Genomic DNA, 19,725 nt, shown 5'->3' with positions numbered 1-19,725 from the left:
AAATCTTAGCAAAATAGCACTTAGAATCAAATGGAATTCTTCAAGCAGGTGGAATTTGTAAAATGAAAACCACTCAAGAAAACACATCTTGCTTCTTGATGAAATAAGTGGGTCTTCCCCCACCTTCTCACTCACAAGGCCCCGAAGATGGAACTGGCTCTCCCTTCCTTCCTCCTTTCACACCAGCCTCAGCTCCCAATTAAGCAAGTTTAGCAAACCCATACCAGTGAAATCCAAGTAACACAGGATTTGAAAGAGGAACCTAAAGGCAATCACCCTTATTCTGGTTTCGTTTTCTGATCTGAAATGAATGAAACATCTAGACACATTTTCCTCCTTCCTTTCTGGACTTGCTGCAGGAGTAGCTCTGAGAGAGAAAGAGAAAACAGGCGTGTGTGTGTGTGTGTGCGCGCGCGCGTGTGTGTGTGCGTGTGTGTGTGCGTGTGTGTGTGTGTGTGTGTGTGTTTTGTGGGGCGTGGGTGGGAGGTATACTTGCAGAATCCCCTCCTGGTTGCTCCCCATTTCCCTTAGGAAATCTTCACACAGATGCTGGATTGTGGGTGTTCAATTGCTCATATTTGGAGATACTCAAGCGATGCCTTTAACCAGATCTGATCAGAATCTCCACCTACTCCGCAGCTCCTCCATGATCTGGATGCCAGTACTGTCTTTACCACATCTGTCATTTTTTAAAAAGCTTCTTCCACTACACCTCCTACTGATATCCTTTTTTCTCTTTTTAGTCTTTACACCTCCAGCAGGACAAAGTTTGTATTGTTATAGTCACAACCACTAGTGGCTGACTAGCAGGAGAGATAAAGAGCGCCAGCCAGGGAGCCAGGCTAAGGGGGGGAGGGGGGGTGGCTAAACATACCCAGTGCAAAGCATCACTTTCTTTCCAGTGACTGCGGACACCATGCACTATGATAGCTCTCTTCAAAAAAAAGAAAAAAAAATTCTTTGTTAAATTTGATCACTCTGCTTTCAACTCAACCACTGCCACTTTGTCTGGAGAGGGAAATACAAATTGCCAGCCCCAGTCATTCATCAAATAGTCAACAGAATCCTGGGGGGGGCGGAGGGGGGGCGGTGGATTTTTAAAATCAAGGATGCACACATACTGTATTTTTAAAAGCATCGCCGGGGCAGATTTGGTTTCTTTAGCCGACCGTCCACCCATAAGACCTCCCTCTTCTTCATTAAGGAGGAGCCAAGAAGGATATCCTCACATCTCAGCACACAGACCATTTCCCCAAGAGCCAGCAAAGCTCCAGAGGCAGATAATGCAGCTGCAAAGTTCCCTTCGAATCTCGAGGGGGAAAGATGCCTGTGCGCGCCCAATCCCCACCGCACACCGCTGCACGGTGTCCAGAGACCGGGACCCTTCAGCCCACTCCCCGCTGCAATCCCCCCTTGCCTGTTCCGTCTGCCCTGGCCACAACTCCCTCCTCTCCGCAGTCCGTGGCGAAGGAACACCTAGAGCTTGCCGGAAAAGAGACTCGCGAGTGTGGCCTTGGGGGAAGACCCCAGGGATTACCAGGAGGAGGGATGACCTCGGAGCAGAGCCCGGTGGGTGGGGACGCCTGGATGCCCAGCAGCGCAGCATTCCGGGCGGACTTAGCTCTTCGCGCCCTGAAGCCTCCGAGCCCCGCGCCGCGCAGGGTGCAGCATCCCTCCCTAGCAGCCCTTTCTTCCTCAGGCAGCCGGCGCTGGCAGGCAGGCACACTCACGCCCAGACGCACCAGCCCGAGCAATTTCGCTCCCGGAGAAGCGCGGACACCCCAGAAAACGTGGAGGGGCACACGCACGCGCGCACACACACACACACACACACACACACACACAATTTAGCAGCCGGTCCTGTGCCCAAGCGGAGCGAAGTGTAGCCTTAGGAGCACGAAATGAAAAAGAGTTGGCGGTAGCTGACCCCATCCCTTCGGCTGCCCATCCTAAGAGCCTACCTGGTTCGGGAGAGTGTGGCTCGATCCTTCCCCCGTTCCGCGGCGCTAGCAGGCAACGCGGCGCGCTCCCTCCTTTTAAATAGCTCCCGACCGGGAAGAGGTCGCTCCCATCTTCTGGGGGAAGCACAAAGCGGGCGGCGGCGGGCAGGCTCCCGTGCAGCGCCGGCGCGAGCGGGAGCGGCGGCTGCGGGCAGCCGGTGCGCGCGGGCGGGAGGCAGGCGCGGAGGCCGGGAGGCTGGGAGGGCCGGGGCCCGGGCGGCGCGCGCGCTCCCCCTCCCTCCCTCCCTCCCGCGCACACTCGCCCGCCCGCCGCCCGCAGCCTCGCACTCGCTCACACGCGCGCTCGGCCCCGCCGCGGCCCGCCGGGCCCCGGCGCCCTCGGGGACCGCCCGGGGGAAGAGCCGGCGGGTTGGTGCCGCCCCGGGCGGGCGGGGAGCCCTCCCGGCCTCCGCCGCCGCCGAGGTTTCTCGGTTTGGTCCCGGCCCTCGGCCCCGCAGTGCGTTCCGGCCGCGCGCTAGCGCTCTCTCGGGCACCCAGCCCATCGATTACACGCGCAGACGGGCGCTGCAACTTTTCTTTTCAACCTTCCTCGCCTCTCCCCGCAAGGCAGAACCCTAACCCCGACTTGCCTGCCCATTTCTCACCTCTGAAATTGTTACTCCAGATGTATCTCTCTTCCTCCGCCTTCTATCCCTTGTGCTGAAGGAAGCTCTCGTTTAGCAATGGGATGTGGGGTTGCATCAATGATTTTCTCTTACCCCCTCATTGTGTTTTTCCTACATGTAGACGTGCACAGCAGTACCGTGGCTAGAAGCTGCTGACACAAGCAGCTAAGGACATGGGGGTGAGGGGAGAGGTGGTCCCCAGCCAAGATCTCTGAAGGATTCTCCGTGTGGCTGTTTCTCTCAAAGATTGCAGCTCACCTGGGAATGAAGACCAAGAAGCTGTTTAACGTGAAAGCCGTGCAGCTTTTCAACTACAGAGAGGAGTAAGAGCTGAGCGGTAAGGTTGAGTTGAGAAAAATCTAATGCAGCAATCGACGAACCATTCATTGGCCTTTCCAAGAGAAGCATTATCATTGCCAATACATCACTTCGCCATAATTAATAAAGGAGCATTGCACCAGGCCCTTGCTCTCTTGACAGCTCATTCATCCTTACAAATCCTTAATGACTTGGCAGGATGAAAGGCTAGACCCACTGTGGAGTTCACAAACCTGGCCCCACATCAGACACACCTGGGAAGCTTGTTAAAAATGCAGATTTCAGCGTCCCATCTCCAGACTCTGATGTTGAAGTTCTCAAGAGAGACTCCAAGCTTGTGTGTTTAAAGCCCCCGTGGACATCCACCGCTGGTGTAGTCTGGGTGGTTGGGGATGGGGTGGGGTAAGGGGCAGCTGTATGGAGAAGGTGAGAGGAAAAGAGCACCAGGGAGAAAGTTCAGTCCTTAGCAGGGTTCTCCCCGCTACTTACTGTCAGTTCTGTGGCAGCCAGGCCACGGGGGGGAAAGGAGAATCTGACTCCAGGAACCCCACAGCTTGAGTATGAGGCCAGTGGCTCTCAACCCTGCCTGCACTTCAGAATCTCCTGGGGAGCTTTTAAAACTCCCAGTGCTTAGGCCACACCCCAGACTGATTAACTTGGAATCTCTGGGGGTAGGACCCAGGCAGCAGTAATTTTTTCCTCTTTCTTTCTTTCTTTGTTTCTTTTTTTTTTTTTTTAAGATTCCCCGGTTGATTCCTACAAGTAACCGAGGTTGAGAGCCACTGTTCCGGGCCACTAGCCCTCAACCTTGAATGTGCATTTGAATCTAACCTAGGGATTGTGGTTTCTTATGCAGGCCTAGGATCTGCATTTCTAGCAAACTTACCAGTGGTGTTGGTACTGCCTGAATGAGGACGGTGATTTAATTAACAAGGGTGTTCTGCATGGATCTAACAGTCAGGGGTGCACAGCTTCGCGGAGGAAACCAAGCTTCTTGTCTCGTATGTTCCCAGGAACCATTCTCCCCAAGCAACATTGTCCTTGCCTTGCTAGAAGTTAAAATGTTCTTGACTCTCCACAGACTTTTTGTTAGACTGCACTGACTAGTGGGTGTAAACAGAATGACATGTGGGGAGACACAGAAGGTCACTACCTCTGTGTAAGAGTATGTCCTTAGCCAAAAATTACTTAGGGTACTGATTTCAAGGGAGTGTGAGAGGCAGACATTTGGCTCACACTCAATGAAAGGGACTTGGAGAGAAAAGTGGCTGCTTTCTAAATGACACAGAGCAAAGCATGTAACTAAAGACTCCACCCCCAGGAAACAGGACCAGGCTAACTGAAGGACACTTTTTTCCCCCAATCTAGTCTTTTTTTCCCAATCTAGTCTGATAGTAGGTTAATTTGAATTTTGGGGAGAAAAAATCTACATTAAGGTCCTCTCTTTACCTAACACCATTAAAAGGCAGCCTAGGACCCAGTGATTTGGCACCCTTTTTTGATTTGGCCCCATTTCTGAATACTAAATTTTTTTATTCTTCTTCTTTTTTTTTTTTTTTTTGCCTTTTATTTCTCATTAAAGGCATCTTTACAGGGGTTCCAGGGCCCGAAGGCAAATCAAACCTTTTGCTCCCTCCAAAATGTCATACATGACTGGATTTTTATTGCAAGAATTATCAAAGGCTACATCACTGGCACAAGGCTTAAGGTAAGGAAATTGAGTGGTTTCTGCAGGCTGTGGCTTTGGAAAGAACTATTGTATGTAGGAAGGTGGTGATTTACATTCCAATGCCAATAGTATTTCTTAATTGTAATCTTGAATATGGATTTCCATTCTTTTCATTGAGCTTGGTTATGGATTGCTAATGTTATGTATCCAAAGCAGTATGGTATGACTGTCTGGGGACTCCACAGGGAAATCACTAAGATTTGATATATTCTCAAGATGGTTCTGATTTTCATGAACCAATTCCCTTCCAACCTTCAGGAGATCTTTTAGCAAACTTATTCTCAGACCAAGTATAAATGTGAATAGGCCCTATTTTTTCATCCAGTCTACAGAGAAATTGGACATATGATCAGGGCTACCAAAATTTGTTTTTTAATTTTTTTAAACACGTATTTATTATAGAGAGACAGAGCAGGAGCAAGGGAGGGGCTGAGAGACGGGGAGACACAGAATCGGAAGCAGGCTCCAGGCTCTGAGCTGTCAGCCCAACGCGGGGCTCGAACTCACAAACCACGAGATCATGACCTGAGCAGAAGTCGGACCCTTAACCGATGGAGCCACCCAGGCGCCCCCAAAATTTGTTTTTAATGTTTAATATTTTACTAGAACCCTCAATAATCTTTCCTCATAAGGAAAACAAGTACATGAGTTGTATACAAGTACACAAGTATAAAAAAGTAAACTAATTGTAATATCTTTCATTTTTACTTTGAATCACTTAGGTCAGAGGTACCATTGTTGTTTTTCTAGTCTTGGGTCTTCTCCAGGGCATTAATTTGGAGCCAGTCATTCCCCACCTCGTTTCCTACTGTGCCGGCCTTCACACTCAACTACCTGCTCATTCTTGGGCTTAGTCTGATACCGATTTCTACATAAGAAACAAATAGTATAGTCTCCCGAGCCTAATCAGCAAGCAGAGCTTAGCCTTGGCCACTCTCCCACATCTAGGAATTTCAGGTGGGCCACTGGCAACATACGTGCTTTGGGTTTCCTTTGGAAACAGGGCTTTGATTCAGGGATGACTGCAGGGACTTTTTGTTGACTTCTAAGTGCTATCCTTCCTCCTCACTGGGATCTTGTTCCTGCAAGTAAACTTTTACTTCTCTGTTTTGTTTTGACTAGTTGAGCACCACCCTGTGAATTCCATCCAGTAAGTGGACCCTGCTGCTGGGTGGGAGCAACCTCCCCAGTAGACTCAAACTTGTAACCCATAATTCCTGCACTGGCAGATCGCCTACTTCCTCTGAACGGCTCACAGTGTTTGGATCAGGGACCTGCACTTCCACATTTGAGCAATTTATAGTCAAGGATTGGGCTTGGACCAAATCCTGACACTTTTGTTCTCCATTTCTGCACCTTATTACATTAAGGATATTACCTAGTCAGTGTCCCACAGTTTTACCAATGATAAGGTGACCAATGAGTAACTCCATGGCAGAATCATTAGCTAGAGCAATTAGTGGATCAGTAAAGAACAGAAACTGGTTAAGAGTTAAGGATTTGGAGTCAGAATATCTGGGTTTGAATCTCATCACTGGCTGTGTAATCTTGCAGAAGTTCTTTATCCTCTCCAAGTCACAGTATCTTTGCCTGGAAAATCTAGATGGTAAAAATATCTTTAAAGGAGCCATAGGAAAGATGAAATGTATATAATATGCTTGACATAGTTCCTGATCGTAGTAATTATTTAATAAACGATGCCAATGTTATACTATTGTTGGTAAAGTTCCATAAAAATGATATTCATGAAGTAAGAAAAAAAGTGTCTATATAATTGGGTTCTACATAATCAGGCCATCTCATTATCAATAATGATCACGCTATCATTTGTACTATCCAGAATTCTATACAATAAATAAATCCAGGAAGACGGATGCTCTACAGTATAAGAGTACTTTCATTCACTGTAATGAAAGAAGCTGTTGTGTACTTTCCAATTTTGTCTTAAGTACAGAGTGTAGTTATATGTTGGATAAAAGGGGCACCACATTTGTTATATTGGTTTGACACGATTTCAAATCCACTTGTTTATGACAAAGACCAAAAAAAAAAAAAGTTGCTTTTAGAAGTAAAGTTGTTCTGATATAAGAATGAAGGAAATTGTGTCAGGATATCATCATCTCATCTCTTCTCACCAATAAGAACTCAGCAGCTCAGCTGCTGAGGGCCCCCGTGAGGCTTCTGGATAAAAACATACAAAAAACAACTAAGGCAAATGGGCATTTAGACTATAAATACCGGAGAGTTTGTAAGGACTATCTGAGAGTGTTCGGTCTGGGCAGGGCGACTCCTTGCTCATCTAAAATAGCTCTCCAAAGACCTTGGGGCATTAGCTCCTGCCTTGGTAAAGGCGATTCTTACTGGCAGTGATGAAAACCATCCAGCAGCCCTTGCAAAGATCATCTTGCCCATCAACACCAGAACTACCGTTCCCTAGCAACGTGGTCTAGCAACAGGGAACTTTTACTTTTGCACTGACAGCTGGACATCAGCTCGCAGTGGGCTAACCCATCTCTCCCAAGTGCCAACTCCTATAAAGGTACAACTGAAGTGAATGTGGACTTTATTCCTTTCCTTTCCTCTTGCCTGGAACAATAGTGTGATTAATCAATCATCGATTTGGAGTGTATTATTTCTTCATTGGAGGCATGTGATTCTTTATTAAGAGGCATCCTGTATGCTATTGACTTGTGACATTCCCGCAGTGAATCTGCTTCAAAGAAATTTCTGGCAAAACAAACTCTGTCTCTGGGCACTAATTTGCTTTCCAAAACAAAACAACATTCTTACTGGATCACAGTATTTCTTTTCCTTTAGGTCTGGGTATTAACTTGATCCCATCTCTGTGATAATCTGAGGGTGTGATTTCCAATAGAGTCATTTTATTTTTTTTTATTTTTTTAAACGTTTATTTATTTTTGAGACAGAGAGAGACAGAGCATAAATGGGGGAGGGGCAGAGAGAGAGGGAGCCACAGAATCGGAAGCAGGCTCCAGGCTCTGAGCCATCAGCCCAGAGCCCGACGTGGGGCTCGAACTCACAGACCGCGAGATCGTGACCTGAGCTGAAGTCGGACGCTCAACCGACTGAGCCACCCAGGTGCCCCTCCAATAGAGTCATTTTAAACAAATTCCACTACAATGAAAATTTTGCTTATCACATCAATTTTATTAACAGATGAACTTAACCTGCAGGACATAAACTTCTTCACTAAGTTTGCACAAACTTTCCTCAGTGTTGATTCAAGGACTCTCTACCAACAGAGATTCAAAATCAAAGCCTCCAGGGTACTCTGTACCAGCAAGCTGTTCCTCGCAATCTCATCAATCCAGTTCCGAAGCAATGTCCCTGCGAGATTACACTTCAGCTTTTTTCAGTAAATCTCTTTTCTAAAGCATCATCTATGACATATAGCTCCCTTACTGCATCTTCGATTGCTGGCCACTGATCAGAATATTCTGAGAACCACCAATGTTTTAGCAGTTACCAAAGTGTCCAGACAGTAGCCCTTGAAAATAGTGACAGCAAAGATACCTAAGAAGGACATAGACTGAACTTAACGGATGTCTTCATCCATGGTTTTTAAGATGCCGATTCTGCTACCACCAGAAGTATCTGGAAATAATGAAACTATATGCCTTTGTCTCTAAAAATTCAGAATCTTTTCTAGTATGGCCTAGAGTCTAGCAATCATGAGCAAGAAAAGTTCCAAAGCTACATTCTATTTTCCTTTTCTTTTAAAATCTTATCCTGTCACTCAAAAAGCTTAACCGTCTTTGGATTTGCTTAACGTTTTTTGAGAGTGTATACCAAAATAAATGTCATTTGTGTGCTATTGAATCATTTGCCATATACAACCTAACTTGTGTTTACGGAATCCTTAGGAACCAATGAGGGAGTTATGATTACCCTCATTTTACAGACTGAGATAGTTCAAACAGATTTACCCAACCCCGGCTACGCATAAGTATCCATTAAGTATACTTAAGCCCAGACCCACTCTTGGAGTTTCTGTTCTCATTGGTTGGAAGTGGAATATAGGCCCTGGAAATGTTTTAAGTTCCTGAGTGGTTCTAAGTTTCAGCCAGAGCTGAGAACCACTGGCCTAAGATCAAATAGGTAATTAGTGGTAAGGACAAGTGAAACAAAAAAAATCCCTTTCCATCTGCCACAATGCTGCTTGTAGTCTGCTATTCCATCAAACATTGGTATTTAACAGAATATAAAAATAGGGACTCTTCTTGGAAACTTAAGAGAGCTTGCAAATGTTTGAGGGCCTTTTACATCTCTAAGGGGCATAAGTGAGTTTTGTAATTGACCTGACAAAAATATACAAGCAGATTAGAAGAGATGATCAAGAAAACTGAGTCCATTGGCTGCGTGGCCTCTTTCTGTTTTGTTGAACACTCAATCCCCAGCATGTAGAGCAGTTTGGGTATACGGTAGATGAATTAATAAAGCACATATTGTCCCCTATAAAGGACTGGCCTGTGTGGACAGAAGATGGGTTTTGGTTCTAGGGTAAAGTAAACTCTTTGGCCCCTGTCCAGTGCAAATTGCAACTCAATAGCAATCATCTCCTTGTAGCTATAGTGCAGGCCCTGGTTAGCAACTGACATGTCACCATATCCACACCCACAGTCCTGCCTGGCCACCTGCTCTGTGATGACAGACAGATTGTCTGTGACATTGCAGGAGGCCAGACCACACAGAGATGGCAATCTGACCAAGCCTCAGGCGTGCGCCTGTAAACTGACCCTTTGTCAATTATCTCAGGAATTACTTATAAGCTCATTTGGCCCACTTTGTAAGAATGTCAGAGAATCTCTTATTTCCTGTTAAGAGAGGCTCTTTAGGCATATAATTTATGGATATGTGCTTGTTTTTTCATATATTATTTTTCAAGAATCAAGGAATCTGTGAATTCTCTGATATGTTCAGAGTCAGTCATCAAGCAACTCTTACTAAAGGCAAAAGTGAGGAGGGGCAGAGACAAATAAAATGCAGTTAAGAATAGTCATGTTAATTCATTATTTCATTCATTCCTTTACGTGTTCATTCAACAACTATTGATGAAAGCCTACTCTGAGCCAGGCACCGTCCCAGATCTGAGATACAATGGAGAAAACATCAGTTAACTTTCCCATCCTGGGGGGACTGACATACTACTACAAAAAGAAGAGGCGGGAGGCCACATAAACAAATGGACACATAATAGGGTATCAGATGGAGATACTGCTATGGAGGAAATGAAGCAAGGCAGTCAAGATCGTGACTTCAGGAAGCAAGCACCAGTTTAGGTGGTCAGTTTCGCAGACACCTCAATGAAGTTGGAATTTCCTATTGACCGCGCGATCCCTTTTTTTGAGAGTCCCAAACAGACAAATTGATAGAGCACAGTGTTTTGTTCACTTGATCATTTGAGTTGATCTGCCTTGAGCTGAGGCTCTTTTAGAAATTCCCGCCTCAGAGTAGCTGGGCATTATCAGGCCAAGTTGCAGAGGCACAGACACGTGGTTTGCACCTGTGCGTTCAGGTGCATATTCGTCTGAAGTAAATCCAAGAGTTGTTCCAGAAAGACAGCTCCCAGAGGTTGCACATAAAATGCCTGTATTTCTTCTAAGGCAGAGCTGCTGCAAGAATTCTGAGTGTCCCTTCGGTTTTTATTTAAAGGATGGTGACTTCATACAACTGGATGGCAAACTTTACATAAGAGAGCTGTCAGACCTCTGATCACAAAGTCAACAGCACTGGTGAGGAGGGAAGGGAATAACATATGTGTAGTTACCGATGGTTCTAGTGCTTCCTCCCATGAGTTTGTCACACCTCCTGTATCCTTCTTTCTACATTCTTATCTGAGATCACAAAATACATATAGCACACACACACACACACACACACACACACACACACACATTGAGCTCACACATACAACACTCTTACACAAACGCACACATTTACAAACACAAATCTTAACTGTGGCTAAATATCTAATTATTGGTAAATCATCATCTGCGAATTTGCAAAAACACATGAAAATAATAGCTGACTTCTAATTTTTTTCTGACTTTATTTAACCTTAATTGTCTTCAATTGGCCAGATCTTAAATACTGAGTTTAACATCTACTTAGCAGCTCATAGGCTAACACAGAGTACGACCCATGTACTGCCCTCTTTCAAAATGAATGATGATAGATTTGAGGCCTAAAAAAGAGACTGGATTTATGTATCTTACAGATCTTAAGAGACATTTGGTTTTGGTCTTCCTGTTTCTTATGTCAAAAAAAAAATCTCTGCATCTAGAAATTGCTCAAAGAAAACCAGATTTGATATGGAAATTATTCACAGCAAAATGCCAACCTAACTCAAAATAGATGATCAATACATATGTGTTGAATAAATGATGCAAATTAACGGAGCATGCCTTATTATAGGGCAATCATGTAAAGAAACTTTGCAGATTTACTGGCGGAATTTGTAAATCATTCGGGCAGCAAATAGTAAGTGACTACTCCATTCAGTGCCATGAACTAAGTCCTGTGGGAGTTAAAAACATGAATTAGATACCTCTAGGAATTTAACTCCACAGTGAGAATCAGACTCTGAAAATTTTTGAGCACATGAGGGCTAGAGCCAGAGAAGCACTTCCTAAAGGTACATCTTGAGGAGGGTATGAAATGTGTCAAAGTGAACATGGTCAAGGATAAAGAGACCAGTAAGGAGATGATCGCAGTCATTTCACAGTAAGCCCCAACCAGTACAGGGACTCTAAGCGATGACTGGAAAACAAAGGAAGAATATGTTTATCTTTCTCCTTGGCTCAGAACTTCAGCAGAGTCTCATTACTACTGCTCCTTCCCCAGCCCAGTATTTTTTTAAATCACTGAGTTTTCACTTTCAGAGGAAGCCTTCTGGATAGTTCCAATTGGAACACATATGATTTCTGTAAGGCTGTTAGTATTCTAGGAAACAAGTCTCCTTTAAGTGTGTATACTAAAGGGGTGGGGGTGGGGGGTCATCTGGCCCAACAGGCAAGGAGAGTATTTCATCCCTGGGATGGTGCATGGTGATAATAAAGAGTAGACAACCCTCAGTTAGTTTTATTATTTTTTAAAAATTCTCCACAAACAATGAGTCCCCTATTTTTTGCACATTAGTGTTACTGTTCCCACTGCCTGACCCCCTTGATGAGGATGGCTGCCTTTTTTAATAGGATATGGGAAACTGAGAGTATCTGGTCTTCTTTCTATGACTTATATCTGACTTGTAAGTAGAGAGCAGGTGAAAAGATCCTAACCCCCTCACCCCACCCTTACAGCCACTCCACTAGTAAATTGTCAGACATTTACATCTACTGTGTGGGAAAGCCAAATGGAGCCAAGTTTGACAACGTATGGCCTTTATAAAGAGCCTCTTACTTCCCCTTAACTAAAACTGCTTTTAATATTATTTTAGAAATATATAGAATAGATGAAGAAACTCTGAATGTAGTCATAACATTTAATCAAATATTTTTTGTCTTTTGATCACACACAAACACTCACTCACTCACTCAGAAGAACACTGTTTTGCTGAAAGCAGTCTTATTTGTTGGATAAAAGATTCCGGAAGAACCAATTAGCTTGATATTTCATATGTGTCTCTGACATCTCTTGTGACACACCCTTATTCTGACACAAACTAAAAAGCTGTACATTTGTCATTAGGAGAAATCTAATGTTAATTGATCACTAACAATACTTGGCATTGTAAGATATATTTTTAAAAGGAAAAGCATGTATTAGATGTTTAGATCTTCATCCTTTTGTTTTAAAGTGAAATGTTATTATGCATCCCGATGTTTACAGCAGCACTATCCACAATAGCCTAAGTATGGAAAGAGCCCAAATGTCCATCGATGGATGAATGGATAAAGAAGATGTGGTATATATACACACACATACACACACACACACACACACACACACACACACACACAAAATGGAGTATTACTCGGCAATCAAAAAGAATGAAATCTTGCCATTTGCAACTACATGGATGGAACTGGAGGGTATTGTGCTAAGCAAAATTAGTCAGTCAGAGAAAGACAAGTATCATATGACTTCACTCATATGAGGACTTTAAGAGACAAAACATATGAACATAAGGGAAGGGAAACAAAAATAATATAAAAACAGGGAGGGGGACAAAACATAAGAGACTCTTAAATATGGAGAACAAACAGAGGGTCGCTGGAGGGGTTGTGGGAATGGGGAAGGGCTAAATGGGTAAGGGGCATTAGGGAATCTACTCCTGAAATCATTGTTGCACTATATGCTAACTAACGTGGATGTAAATTAAAACAATAAAATGAAAAAAATAATAAAATAAAATAAAGTGAAATTGTATTTATTTTATTCAAAAAATTTAAGACATTTGATTTTTTTAATGTTTATTTACTTTGAGAGAGAGATAGAGCAGGAGAGGGGGCAGAGAGAGAGAGAGAGAGAGAGAGAGAACCCTAAGCAGTCTCCATGCTGTCAGCACAGAGCCCTACACAGGGCTCAAATTCATGAACTGTAAGATCATGACCTGGGCTGAAATCAAGAGTCAGACACTTAACTGAGTGAGTCACTCATGCGCCCCTAATACATTTGATTATAAATTAAAATTAAGTTTTAATAAACTTATTTAAATAAAATTGCATTAATAAAGGAAACTTTTTTTTCCTTTTTCTGTGAGAGAAAGTATCTTATGGTCAGAACAGATGTGAGCTTGAATTTTGTGGAAATGGGCTTGAAATTTGATAGTTACCTGCTAGCAATACAATCACAGATAAAAATCATTTATTCATGCAATCATTTATTGAGTTTTTAAAAGTAACTGTTAAGAAAGAGACCATGTGAGACATAAGGAATTATCGAGAACACATGAGAAAATTGGGCTTTCATACTGAGGAAGAAAAGAGACATTAACCAAATTGCCCAATTTTCTACTACAGGAAGATGACCATTTTTAGAAGAGTCTGTTCTTTTTATATCTTCCATAAATGCTTTCCCAAATTACCCTCTTACACCTATAGATAAGAAGAAATGTTGATAGCCGAAGTGAACAAATTAATTCTGGTTCAATTCTGAAATTGACAATGCATTTCATAACTAAAAGATTCCTATATTTCCACCTGTTTACTTGAAGTTAAAATTTCTGCATTGTAGTATATATACAAATAAGCAATTATGCACATTGTGTTATGTACTCTGTCAGGAGTTGTGGGAGGACAGTACTCAAAAAGTTCCTCCTCTTTGAGTAAGGAGAGGAGGCTCCCAAAGGAATTGTTTTAAACACTGTAAGAAGCAGAGACTGATACCTGATTTCCCAGTCTTGTCTCCAATTTGCTTTTGAATTATAAAGTCCTGGGGTGATGAAAAGACCACCAAGGACAAACAGGGTGTGCTGGTCTCAGAAGTGGGGCTGTGGCATGGAGATGAGATAGGGCTGTAGACCCAAAACAATAATCCAATCACACAGAAGTTGTTCCGTGCCTGGAAAAGATGCTGGGGAAAGGGTTCCTCCCCAGCGGCAACAGTTAAGGACTTTACCTGACCACACGAAGAATATAACCAATGGGATGGGTCAGCAGTAGGATCCAACATGAAGGAGTTGCAACCTTGCCCCAAGAAGTGTTCCCCCTCCTGCATCCCTGCTGGAATAGTACAGGAATGTAGAAGAAAGAGGGTGAGCAGAAGGTAGACAATATCCCTTCCTCCCCAAGTCTTTAGAGCAGTGGTTCTCAGTTGGGGTGGTAGGGCTCCTCAGGGGCAATTTGGAAATTCTTGGGGGTGTTTTGTTGTCACGATAACATGGAAGTTGCTATAGACATTTAGTGGGCCAGGGTCAGAGAGGTAACGCATATTACAATGTGTGAGCCAGTTCCATACAGTGAATAATTGTTCTTCATTTCATAGAACTTTCATATGTTCTATAGGACACTCACATAGGTGAAGAAACTTACTATCAGAGCCTAGAACCTTACTCTCGTTTTTGTAGGAGTAAATATTTTTGCATGTTTTGACTTAACGCTGATTTTTCCAGGAATGTAACAACTGTGTGTATTGAGGAAAGATTGTACTTTGTTTTATTTGAAAATTAACAAGAGCTGTCCACAAGTTTGGAAAATCACTTCATTGATGGCAATGTTGCTTGTTAACCAACGTTTGTAGCTGTTGCCCTCAGGGTAGTTCTACATAATGGGACAAGCATCTGACTGCTCCAACAGATCTTTTGGAATGGTGATACCTGAGTTTTATAAATTGAGCAGCATATTAGCTCATTTTTAGAATATTGGCATTTATTCCCCTTTTATGGTATAATTAGAACATTTTACAAAATTGTTAAAAATTATACATGGAATAGGTTACATTATCCATTAATTTTATTTCAGAATCATGAAGAGCTTGCGACAGCATATTTGTTGTAGGCGAGGGAAGTTGGATGTGAAGGAATTGATAACCTCTCTAAGTTTGTAACTGTCTAATACTTGCAAATGTAGTCTGAAGTGTCAAGGGCAGGAATTGGGGGAGAAATCTGCATCAATTATGAGCTTGAAATTTAACGATACATGTGAATGAGTCAATTACAATAATGAGGCTCGCTCAATAACTCAAATTGACCAAAAATTTTCTGCATTGGTATGCCTTTTAGGGAACCACTGCTGGAGAGGAGTTCCACCAGAGAACTCCACTGGAGACAATCATTCCAAAATGACTTAAGGACCTTCCCTGTAGCTTTTATATTCCAACTGGATGATCACGTACTGGAAACGTGGAAAGAATGTGTAGTTAACAGTTTTGCTACTAACTAGTCGCTGCCAACCTTGTCTCTTTTCGTCTCTTCTACAGAACGATGATTTGCTAACTTTTGCTTCTTCATTAAAGGTCATAACAGCCCTGAGCTTTGCATCTCTTGCAAACCGAGAATTCAAATAAATTTTCTGTCTCTTTCAATATGATTCTGAGAATCATAAAGTGCAAGAAGCATAAAGTGTTTGCAATGACAGGAACTGTGATTCTGTACCTTCTTACATTCCAAGATACTCAGACCCATAGCTCATGTTGATTGCCTGTCCTTCTCCCAAACCCAACCCAAGGAGCACAGATGCTAGAAAGTTTCACTTGGTCTTTCCATTTCCAATGGATGATGCCAATTTCTTTATTCACATACATGATGTACCTGAAAAAACCTATTTATGATTACTTGACATCACTAACTCATTCTAAATGGCCCAAGAGGGCACTAAATATAGGAGTGTCTAGATGTTGAGATGAGTTAATCATATATTCTTATAGGAACAGGTGCTCTAAAAACAAAATACACGGAGAAAGAAAGAAGCTGGGTACGTGCTTTAAAAGATGGATTAATTTGAGAATGAAATCCCACCAGGAGGGAATAGTTAATTAAATCCTCTGAAAAGAATGGAATGGAGCCCCAAGGCTGGCTGGAGTCTAAACTGATAGAACACAGTGTTTATCATGCCCCTTAGGGTTTGTATCTGACCCTCGGGAAGGTTGTTCAGCTTCAATTTTTTTCTGTCCAAAGATTTCACTGTTAAGCCCCAGTTACCCATCTTGAAAATGTCTCCTACTGCCCAGAGATGAGACAGGGGTAGGGACTGATGTAAACCCAACGCCACTAAGAGGACAGCTCAACGTAAAAGGATCTGCTTTATAGAGCATGGCCCATAGATCACACAACAGCACTGCCCTCCTTAACAAGGGTCAGCATCCTGATGGTTCAAGTTGCTTCTGATGAGGGATGATGGTGCTATTAATTGTTTAAGTATTATAGAAGAAGGAAAAAGTCTAAACTGTTCCATTCACTTCTCTAAATTCTCTTTTTCCTCTCAAAAACACTGCTAGCTACCATTTTTGTCTCCCTTTGTTTCTTCTATAGAACGCTGAGTTGCTACTTACTACTTTTTGCTTCTTCATTAAAGGTCATATGATGTCTCTTTGCATTTGACATTCACATAAACAACTTATGTCCTTTTATTCCCTCCAGAATGCTATTTTCTTTCATTAAGTCCTTATTAATTTCCACTTTTTCCCCCCAAAAACAATAGTGGTTTCCTTTGATCCTTTGGAATTTACTATGTGTTCACCATCTTTTTCTATCACATTCATGATACTACATTTTTATGGCTATCACCTTGTAATCTTCACAAAGTAATTTGCAATAACAACATTGAAGATTTTTTCAGATATTATCATATTCCTGTGCAAAAATGAATTATTATTAACTGTGTCTATAACGTTAAGCAAACTAGTTCAGGATCCTAGATCTCAGGTTGAATGTATACAAAATGGGTATTGAACTGATTTCTGTCTCTTTCTTCCATTAAACCATTGAGATTTCATGATATAAAGTCTCAGCACTCACTTTAGGTTTCAAAGCTCATGTTCCATCATTTAGTCTATATCATATTCACAAGAGTGGTGATGTGGATTTATCAGCATCCTCCTCCATATTTGGAAATTCCCTTTATCTTGTTCAAAACACCGTCATTCACTTTTTCTGGAAAGATAACTTTGAGACAATACTGACTGTAGTGGTGTTTACTTAAAAATTAATGGCGTTTGTGTATTTTTTACTGTTTATTGCTATTGCTTTTTACAGAAAAAAAATGTTCTTTCCTGTCCATCTAAACAATAATTTTTCAAGTCAACAATCACTCAATTGTTTTGATGAGGAAGACTTTTCATGTCTTTCTATGTGGTTCCCAGCATTGCCCATTAAGTTTAAGTAAGCTCCTCATGAAAGCAAAAGAATTTTTAGATGATCATAATTTTCTATCTTTTGTAATTTCTCTTAATCAAAAGTAGATTTTCTTTTCCGCACTTTGTGTCTAACTCAGTGTGCAGAAATTTTTTGTACATAATAAGCTGCCTTTAAATACATCCCTCACCCTTTATCATAGTAAATTTCAAACATAAGTAAAAGGAGAAGTAGAGCTAGTCCCCAAGTACCTACTTTCTGCTTCGCCAGTTAACAACAAATTGTCGAGTCTGTGGCATCTAGATGTCTCCTCTAGTTGATATTGTTGATATCAACTAGTTGATATTTGTTGATTTGTGTTGATATTTCAAAGTCACTCCTAGATATTACATTATTTTCATCAGTAAATACTTCAATGTATATTTCTAAAAGAGGACTCTTTTTCATAACTGCAACAACATTGCCACACTTAAGAAATTGACAATAATCATTTAATTCCATCAGATATCCCGTGAAGAAATGTCTCTGATTCTCTCATTAAACAATATGTTTGCCATTAGTTTGTGAGAATAGTGATCCAAATAACATTAAAACATTACATACGTATGAAGTGTCTTTAAGAACCTCTTTACCTATAAATCCCTCCTCTCTTTATTTTTGCAGTTGAATGTTCTAAGACATCAAGTCCTTTGTTCTGTCAAGTTTCACTCATTCTGGAATTTGCTGAACACATTACTATGATATCTTGTAATGGACTTCTGTCTTCTATCTTTTCTATAAATTTCATTGCTTATCTGGCATGACTGTGTGATAGGGAGTCTTGTGTATATACCTCACATTTTGTCATATCAAGAAGTAAATAATGTCTGGTTGCCCTCTTTCTGTGTTGTTAAACTTATTAGTGTGTTCAGGTATCCTTGGCTTGATTCATCTATCATAAAGTTCCCAACTAGTGTTTTCAGCAACCATTGATGATTATTGCCAGATCCTTTATTTCATTGGAGATTTAAAATTAGAAATATTCTGTCATTACTTCATAATTTACTAATTGGAATTCTTAAAAGCAGAACTTTCTCTTGAAAGGGAGCAGAATTTGCCACCCCAAATATGTCTCTTTGGTATATGGATTATTTTAGAGTTATTATTTTTTAGAAATTTTTGTTTTGTTTTGTTTGTTTAAGTGTGTTTGTTTGTTTTTGCATGCAAAAGATTGAGAGTGTGTGCGCACAAGCAGGAGAGGCAGAGAAGCAGAGACAGAGAGAGAGAGAGAAGCCCAAGCAGGCTCTGCACTGTCAGCTTTGGTTTTGTTTTTGTGTTTCTTTTTTTAGGTTTATTCATTTATTTCTTTTTGAAAGAGAGAGAGAGAATGAGAGAGCATTCTGGCGAGCAAGGGAGGAGAAGAGGGGGAGGAACAGAGAGAGAATCCCAAGCAGGCTCCATGCCATCAGCACAAGCCCAACATGGGGCTTGAACTTGCCAACCGTGAGATCATGACCTGAGCCCAAACCAAGAGTCAGACGCTTCACAGACTGAGACACTCAGGTGCCCTTAGAGCAGACAACACAGGAGAAAACTGAATAGAAGCTACCATTTTGTGAGAAACATTTACTTTTACAGGGAAATCTCCTTCTCTGTACCAGAAGGAGGATGACCAACTTTCTAGACATTCTTATCAATGGAGAAGCCATGTATTTAAGTCTCAATAACAACCATATACTTGATTTCTGTGCTTTTCTTGATAGCCTTTCATAACTGGACACCCTCAACCCCAACATTTTTCTTTTTTTTCTTCATCTGCAGATGGCATTTAAGGTGATGGTTTGGGCCATTTTAGGAGTTATTCAGTTTTCCTGCATATCTTCCAACATTTATACAAGAGGTATACACGCTACTAAACTTCTGTTTATTTTTCTCCTGTCATTCTGTCTTTTATTACAGGGGGTCTCCGCCAAGAACCTAGAGAAGCACAGGGAAAATTATTTCTCCTCCTCTACTCTCATCAACTGTTAGGTTACCCTGAAGTTCGATTTGAAGAGCGTTTTAATACTTTCAGTAATCCTACTTATGCACACTCTTTCCCTATTTTCTCCTATTTGGCTTAATCCACTTTTTAATGTATCCCCCCTTAAAACAGCATTTAATTAAAAACTGAAAAACAGCATTATTTCAGTTAAGTCTCCATACTTTATAGAGACTTAAACATTTCCTGTTATGTTTAAATCCAGGCAGTTTTTCTAGAGGGCAATCTGGCAAACTTTTTATTTTTAATGCGCATGCCTTTAGTCAGAGTAATTCTGCATC

The 19,725-nt window shown here is 41.8% G+C and overlaps 2 protein-coding genes across 13 annotated transcripts in view; one reads left to right on the top strand and one right to left on the bottom strand.

The window, feature by feature from the left end:
- SLC8A1 (solute carrier family 8 member A1) overlaps positions 1 to 19,725 on the bottom strand; it is a 385,679-nt gene that overhangs the window by 327,945 nt on the left and 38,009 nt on the right. For 4 of the 12 annotated variants that reach the window (XM_030311234.1, XM_030311236.1, XM_030311233.1 and 1 more), the window contains exon 1: positions 2,606 to 2,671. The exons of 5 other annotated variants lie outside the window; for them this stretch is intronic. The gene's annotated coding sequence lies outside the window, so the exon portion shown is untranslated. Of the gene's footprint in view, positions 1 to 1,961; positions 2,090 to 2,605; positions 2,885 to 19,725 lie in introns of those variants that run through there. 3 more of the 12 variants (XM_030311225.1, XM_030311227.2, XM_030311228.1) reach the window with 2 other exon arrangements.
- LOC115511278 (myristoylated alanine-rich C-kinase substrate-like) lies at positions 1,324 to 2,579 on the top strand. The gene is made up of 2 exons (XM_030311814.1): positions 1,324 to 1,790; positions 1,955 to 2,579. The coding sequence occupies exons 1-2, from the start codon at positions 1,324 to 1,326 to the stop codon at positions 2,577 to 2,579; spliced, it is 1,092 nt and encodes a 363-aa protein (XP_030167674.1).

Source organism: Lynx canadensis, chromosome A3 (assembly GCF_007474595.2).
Source record: "Lynx canadensis isolate LIC74 chromosome A3, mLynCan4.pri.v2, whole genome shotgun sequence".
In the NCBI taxonomy this organism is placed as follows: domain Eukaryota; kingdom Metazoa; phylum Chordata; class Mammalia; order Carnivora; family Felidae; genus Lynx; species Lynx canadensis.
The sequence above is the reverse complement of the archived record's forward strand: the minus strand, read 5'-3'. Positions and strand labels throughout refer to the sequence as shown.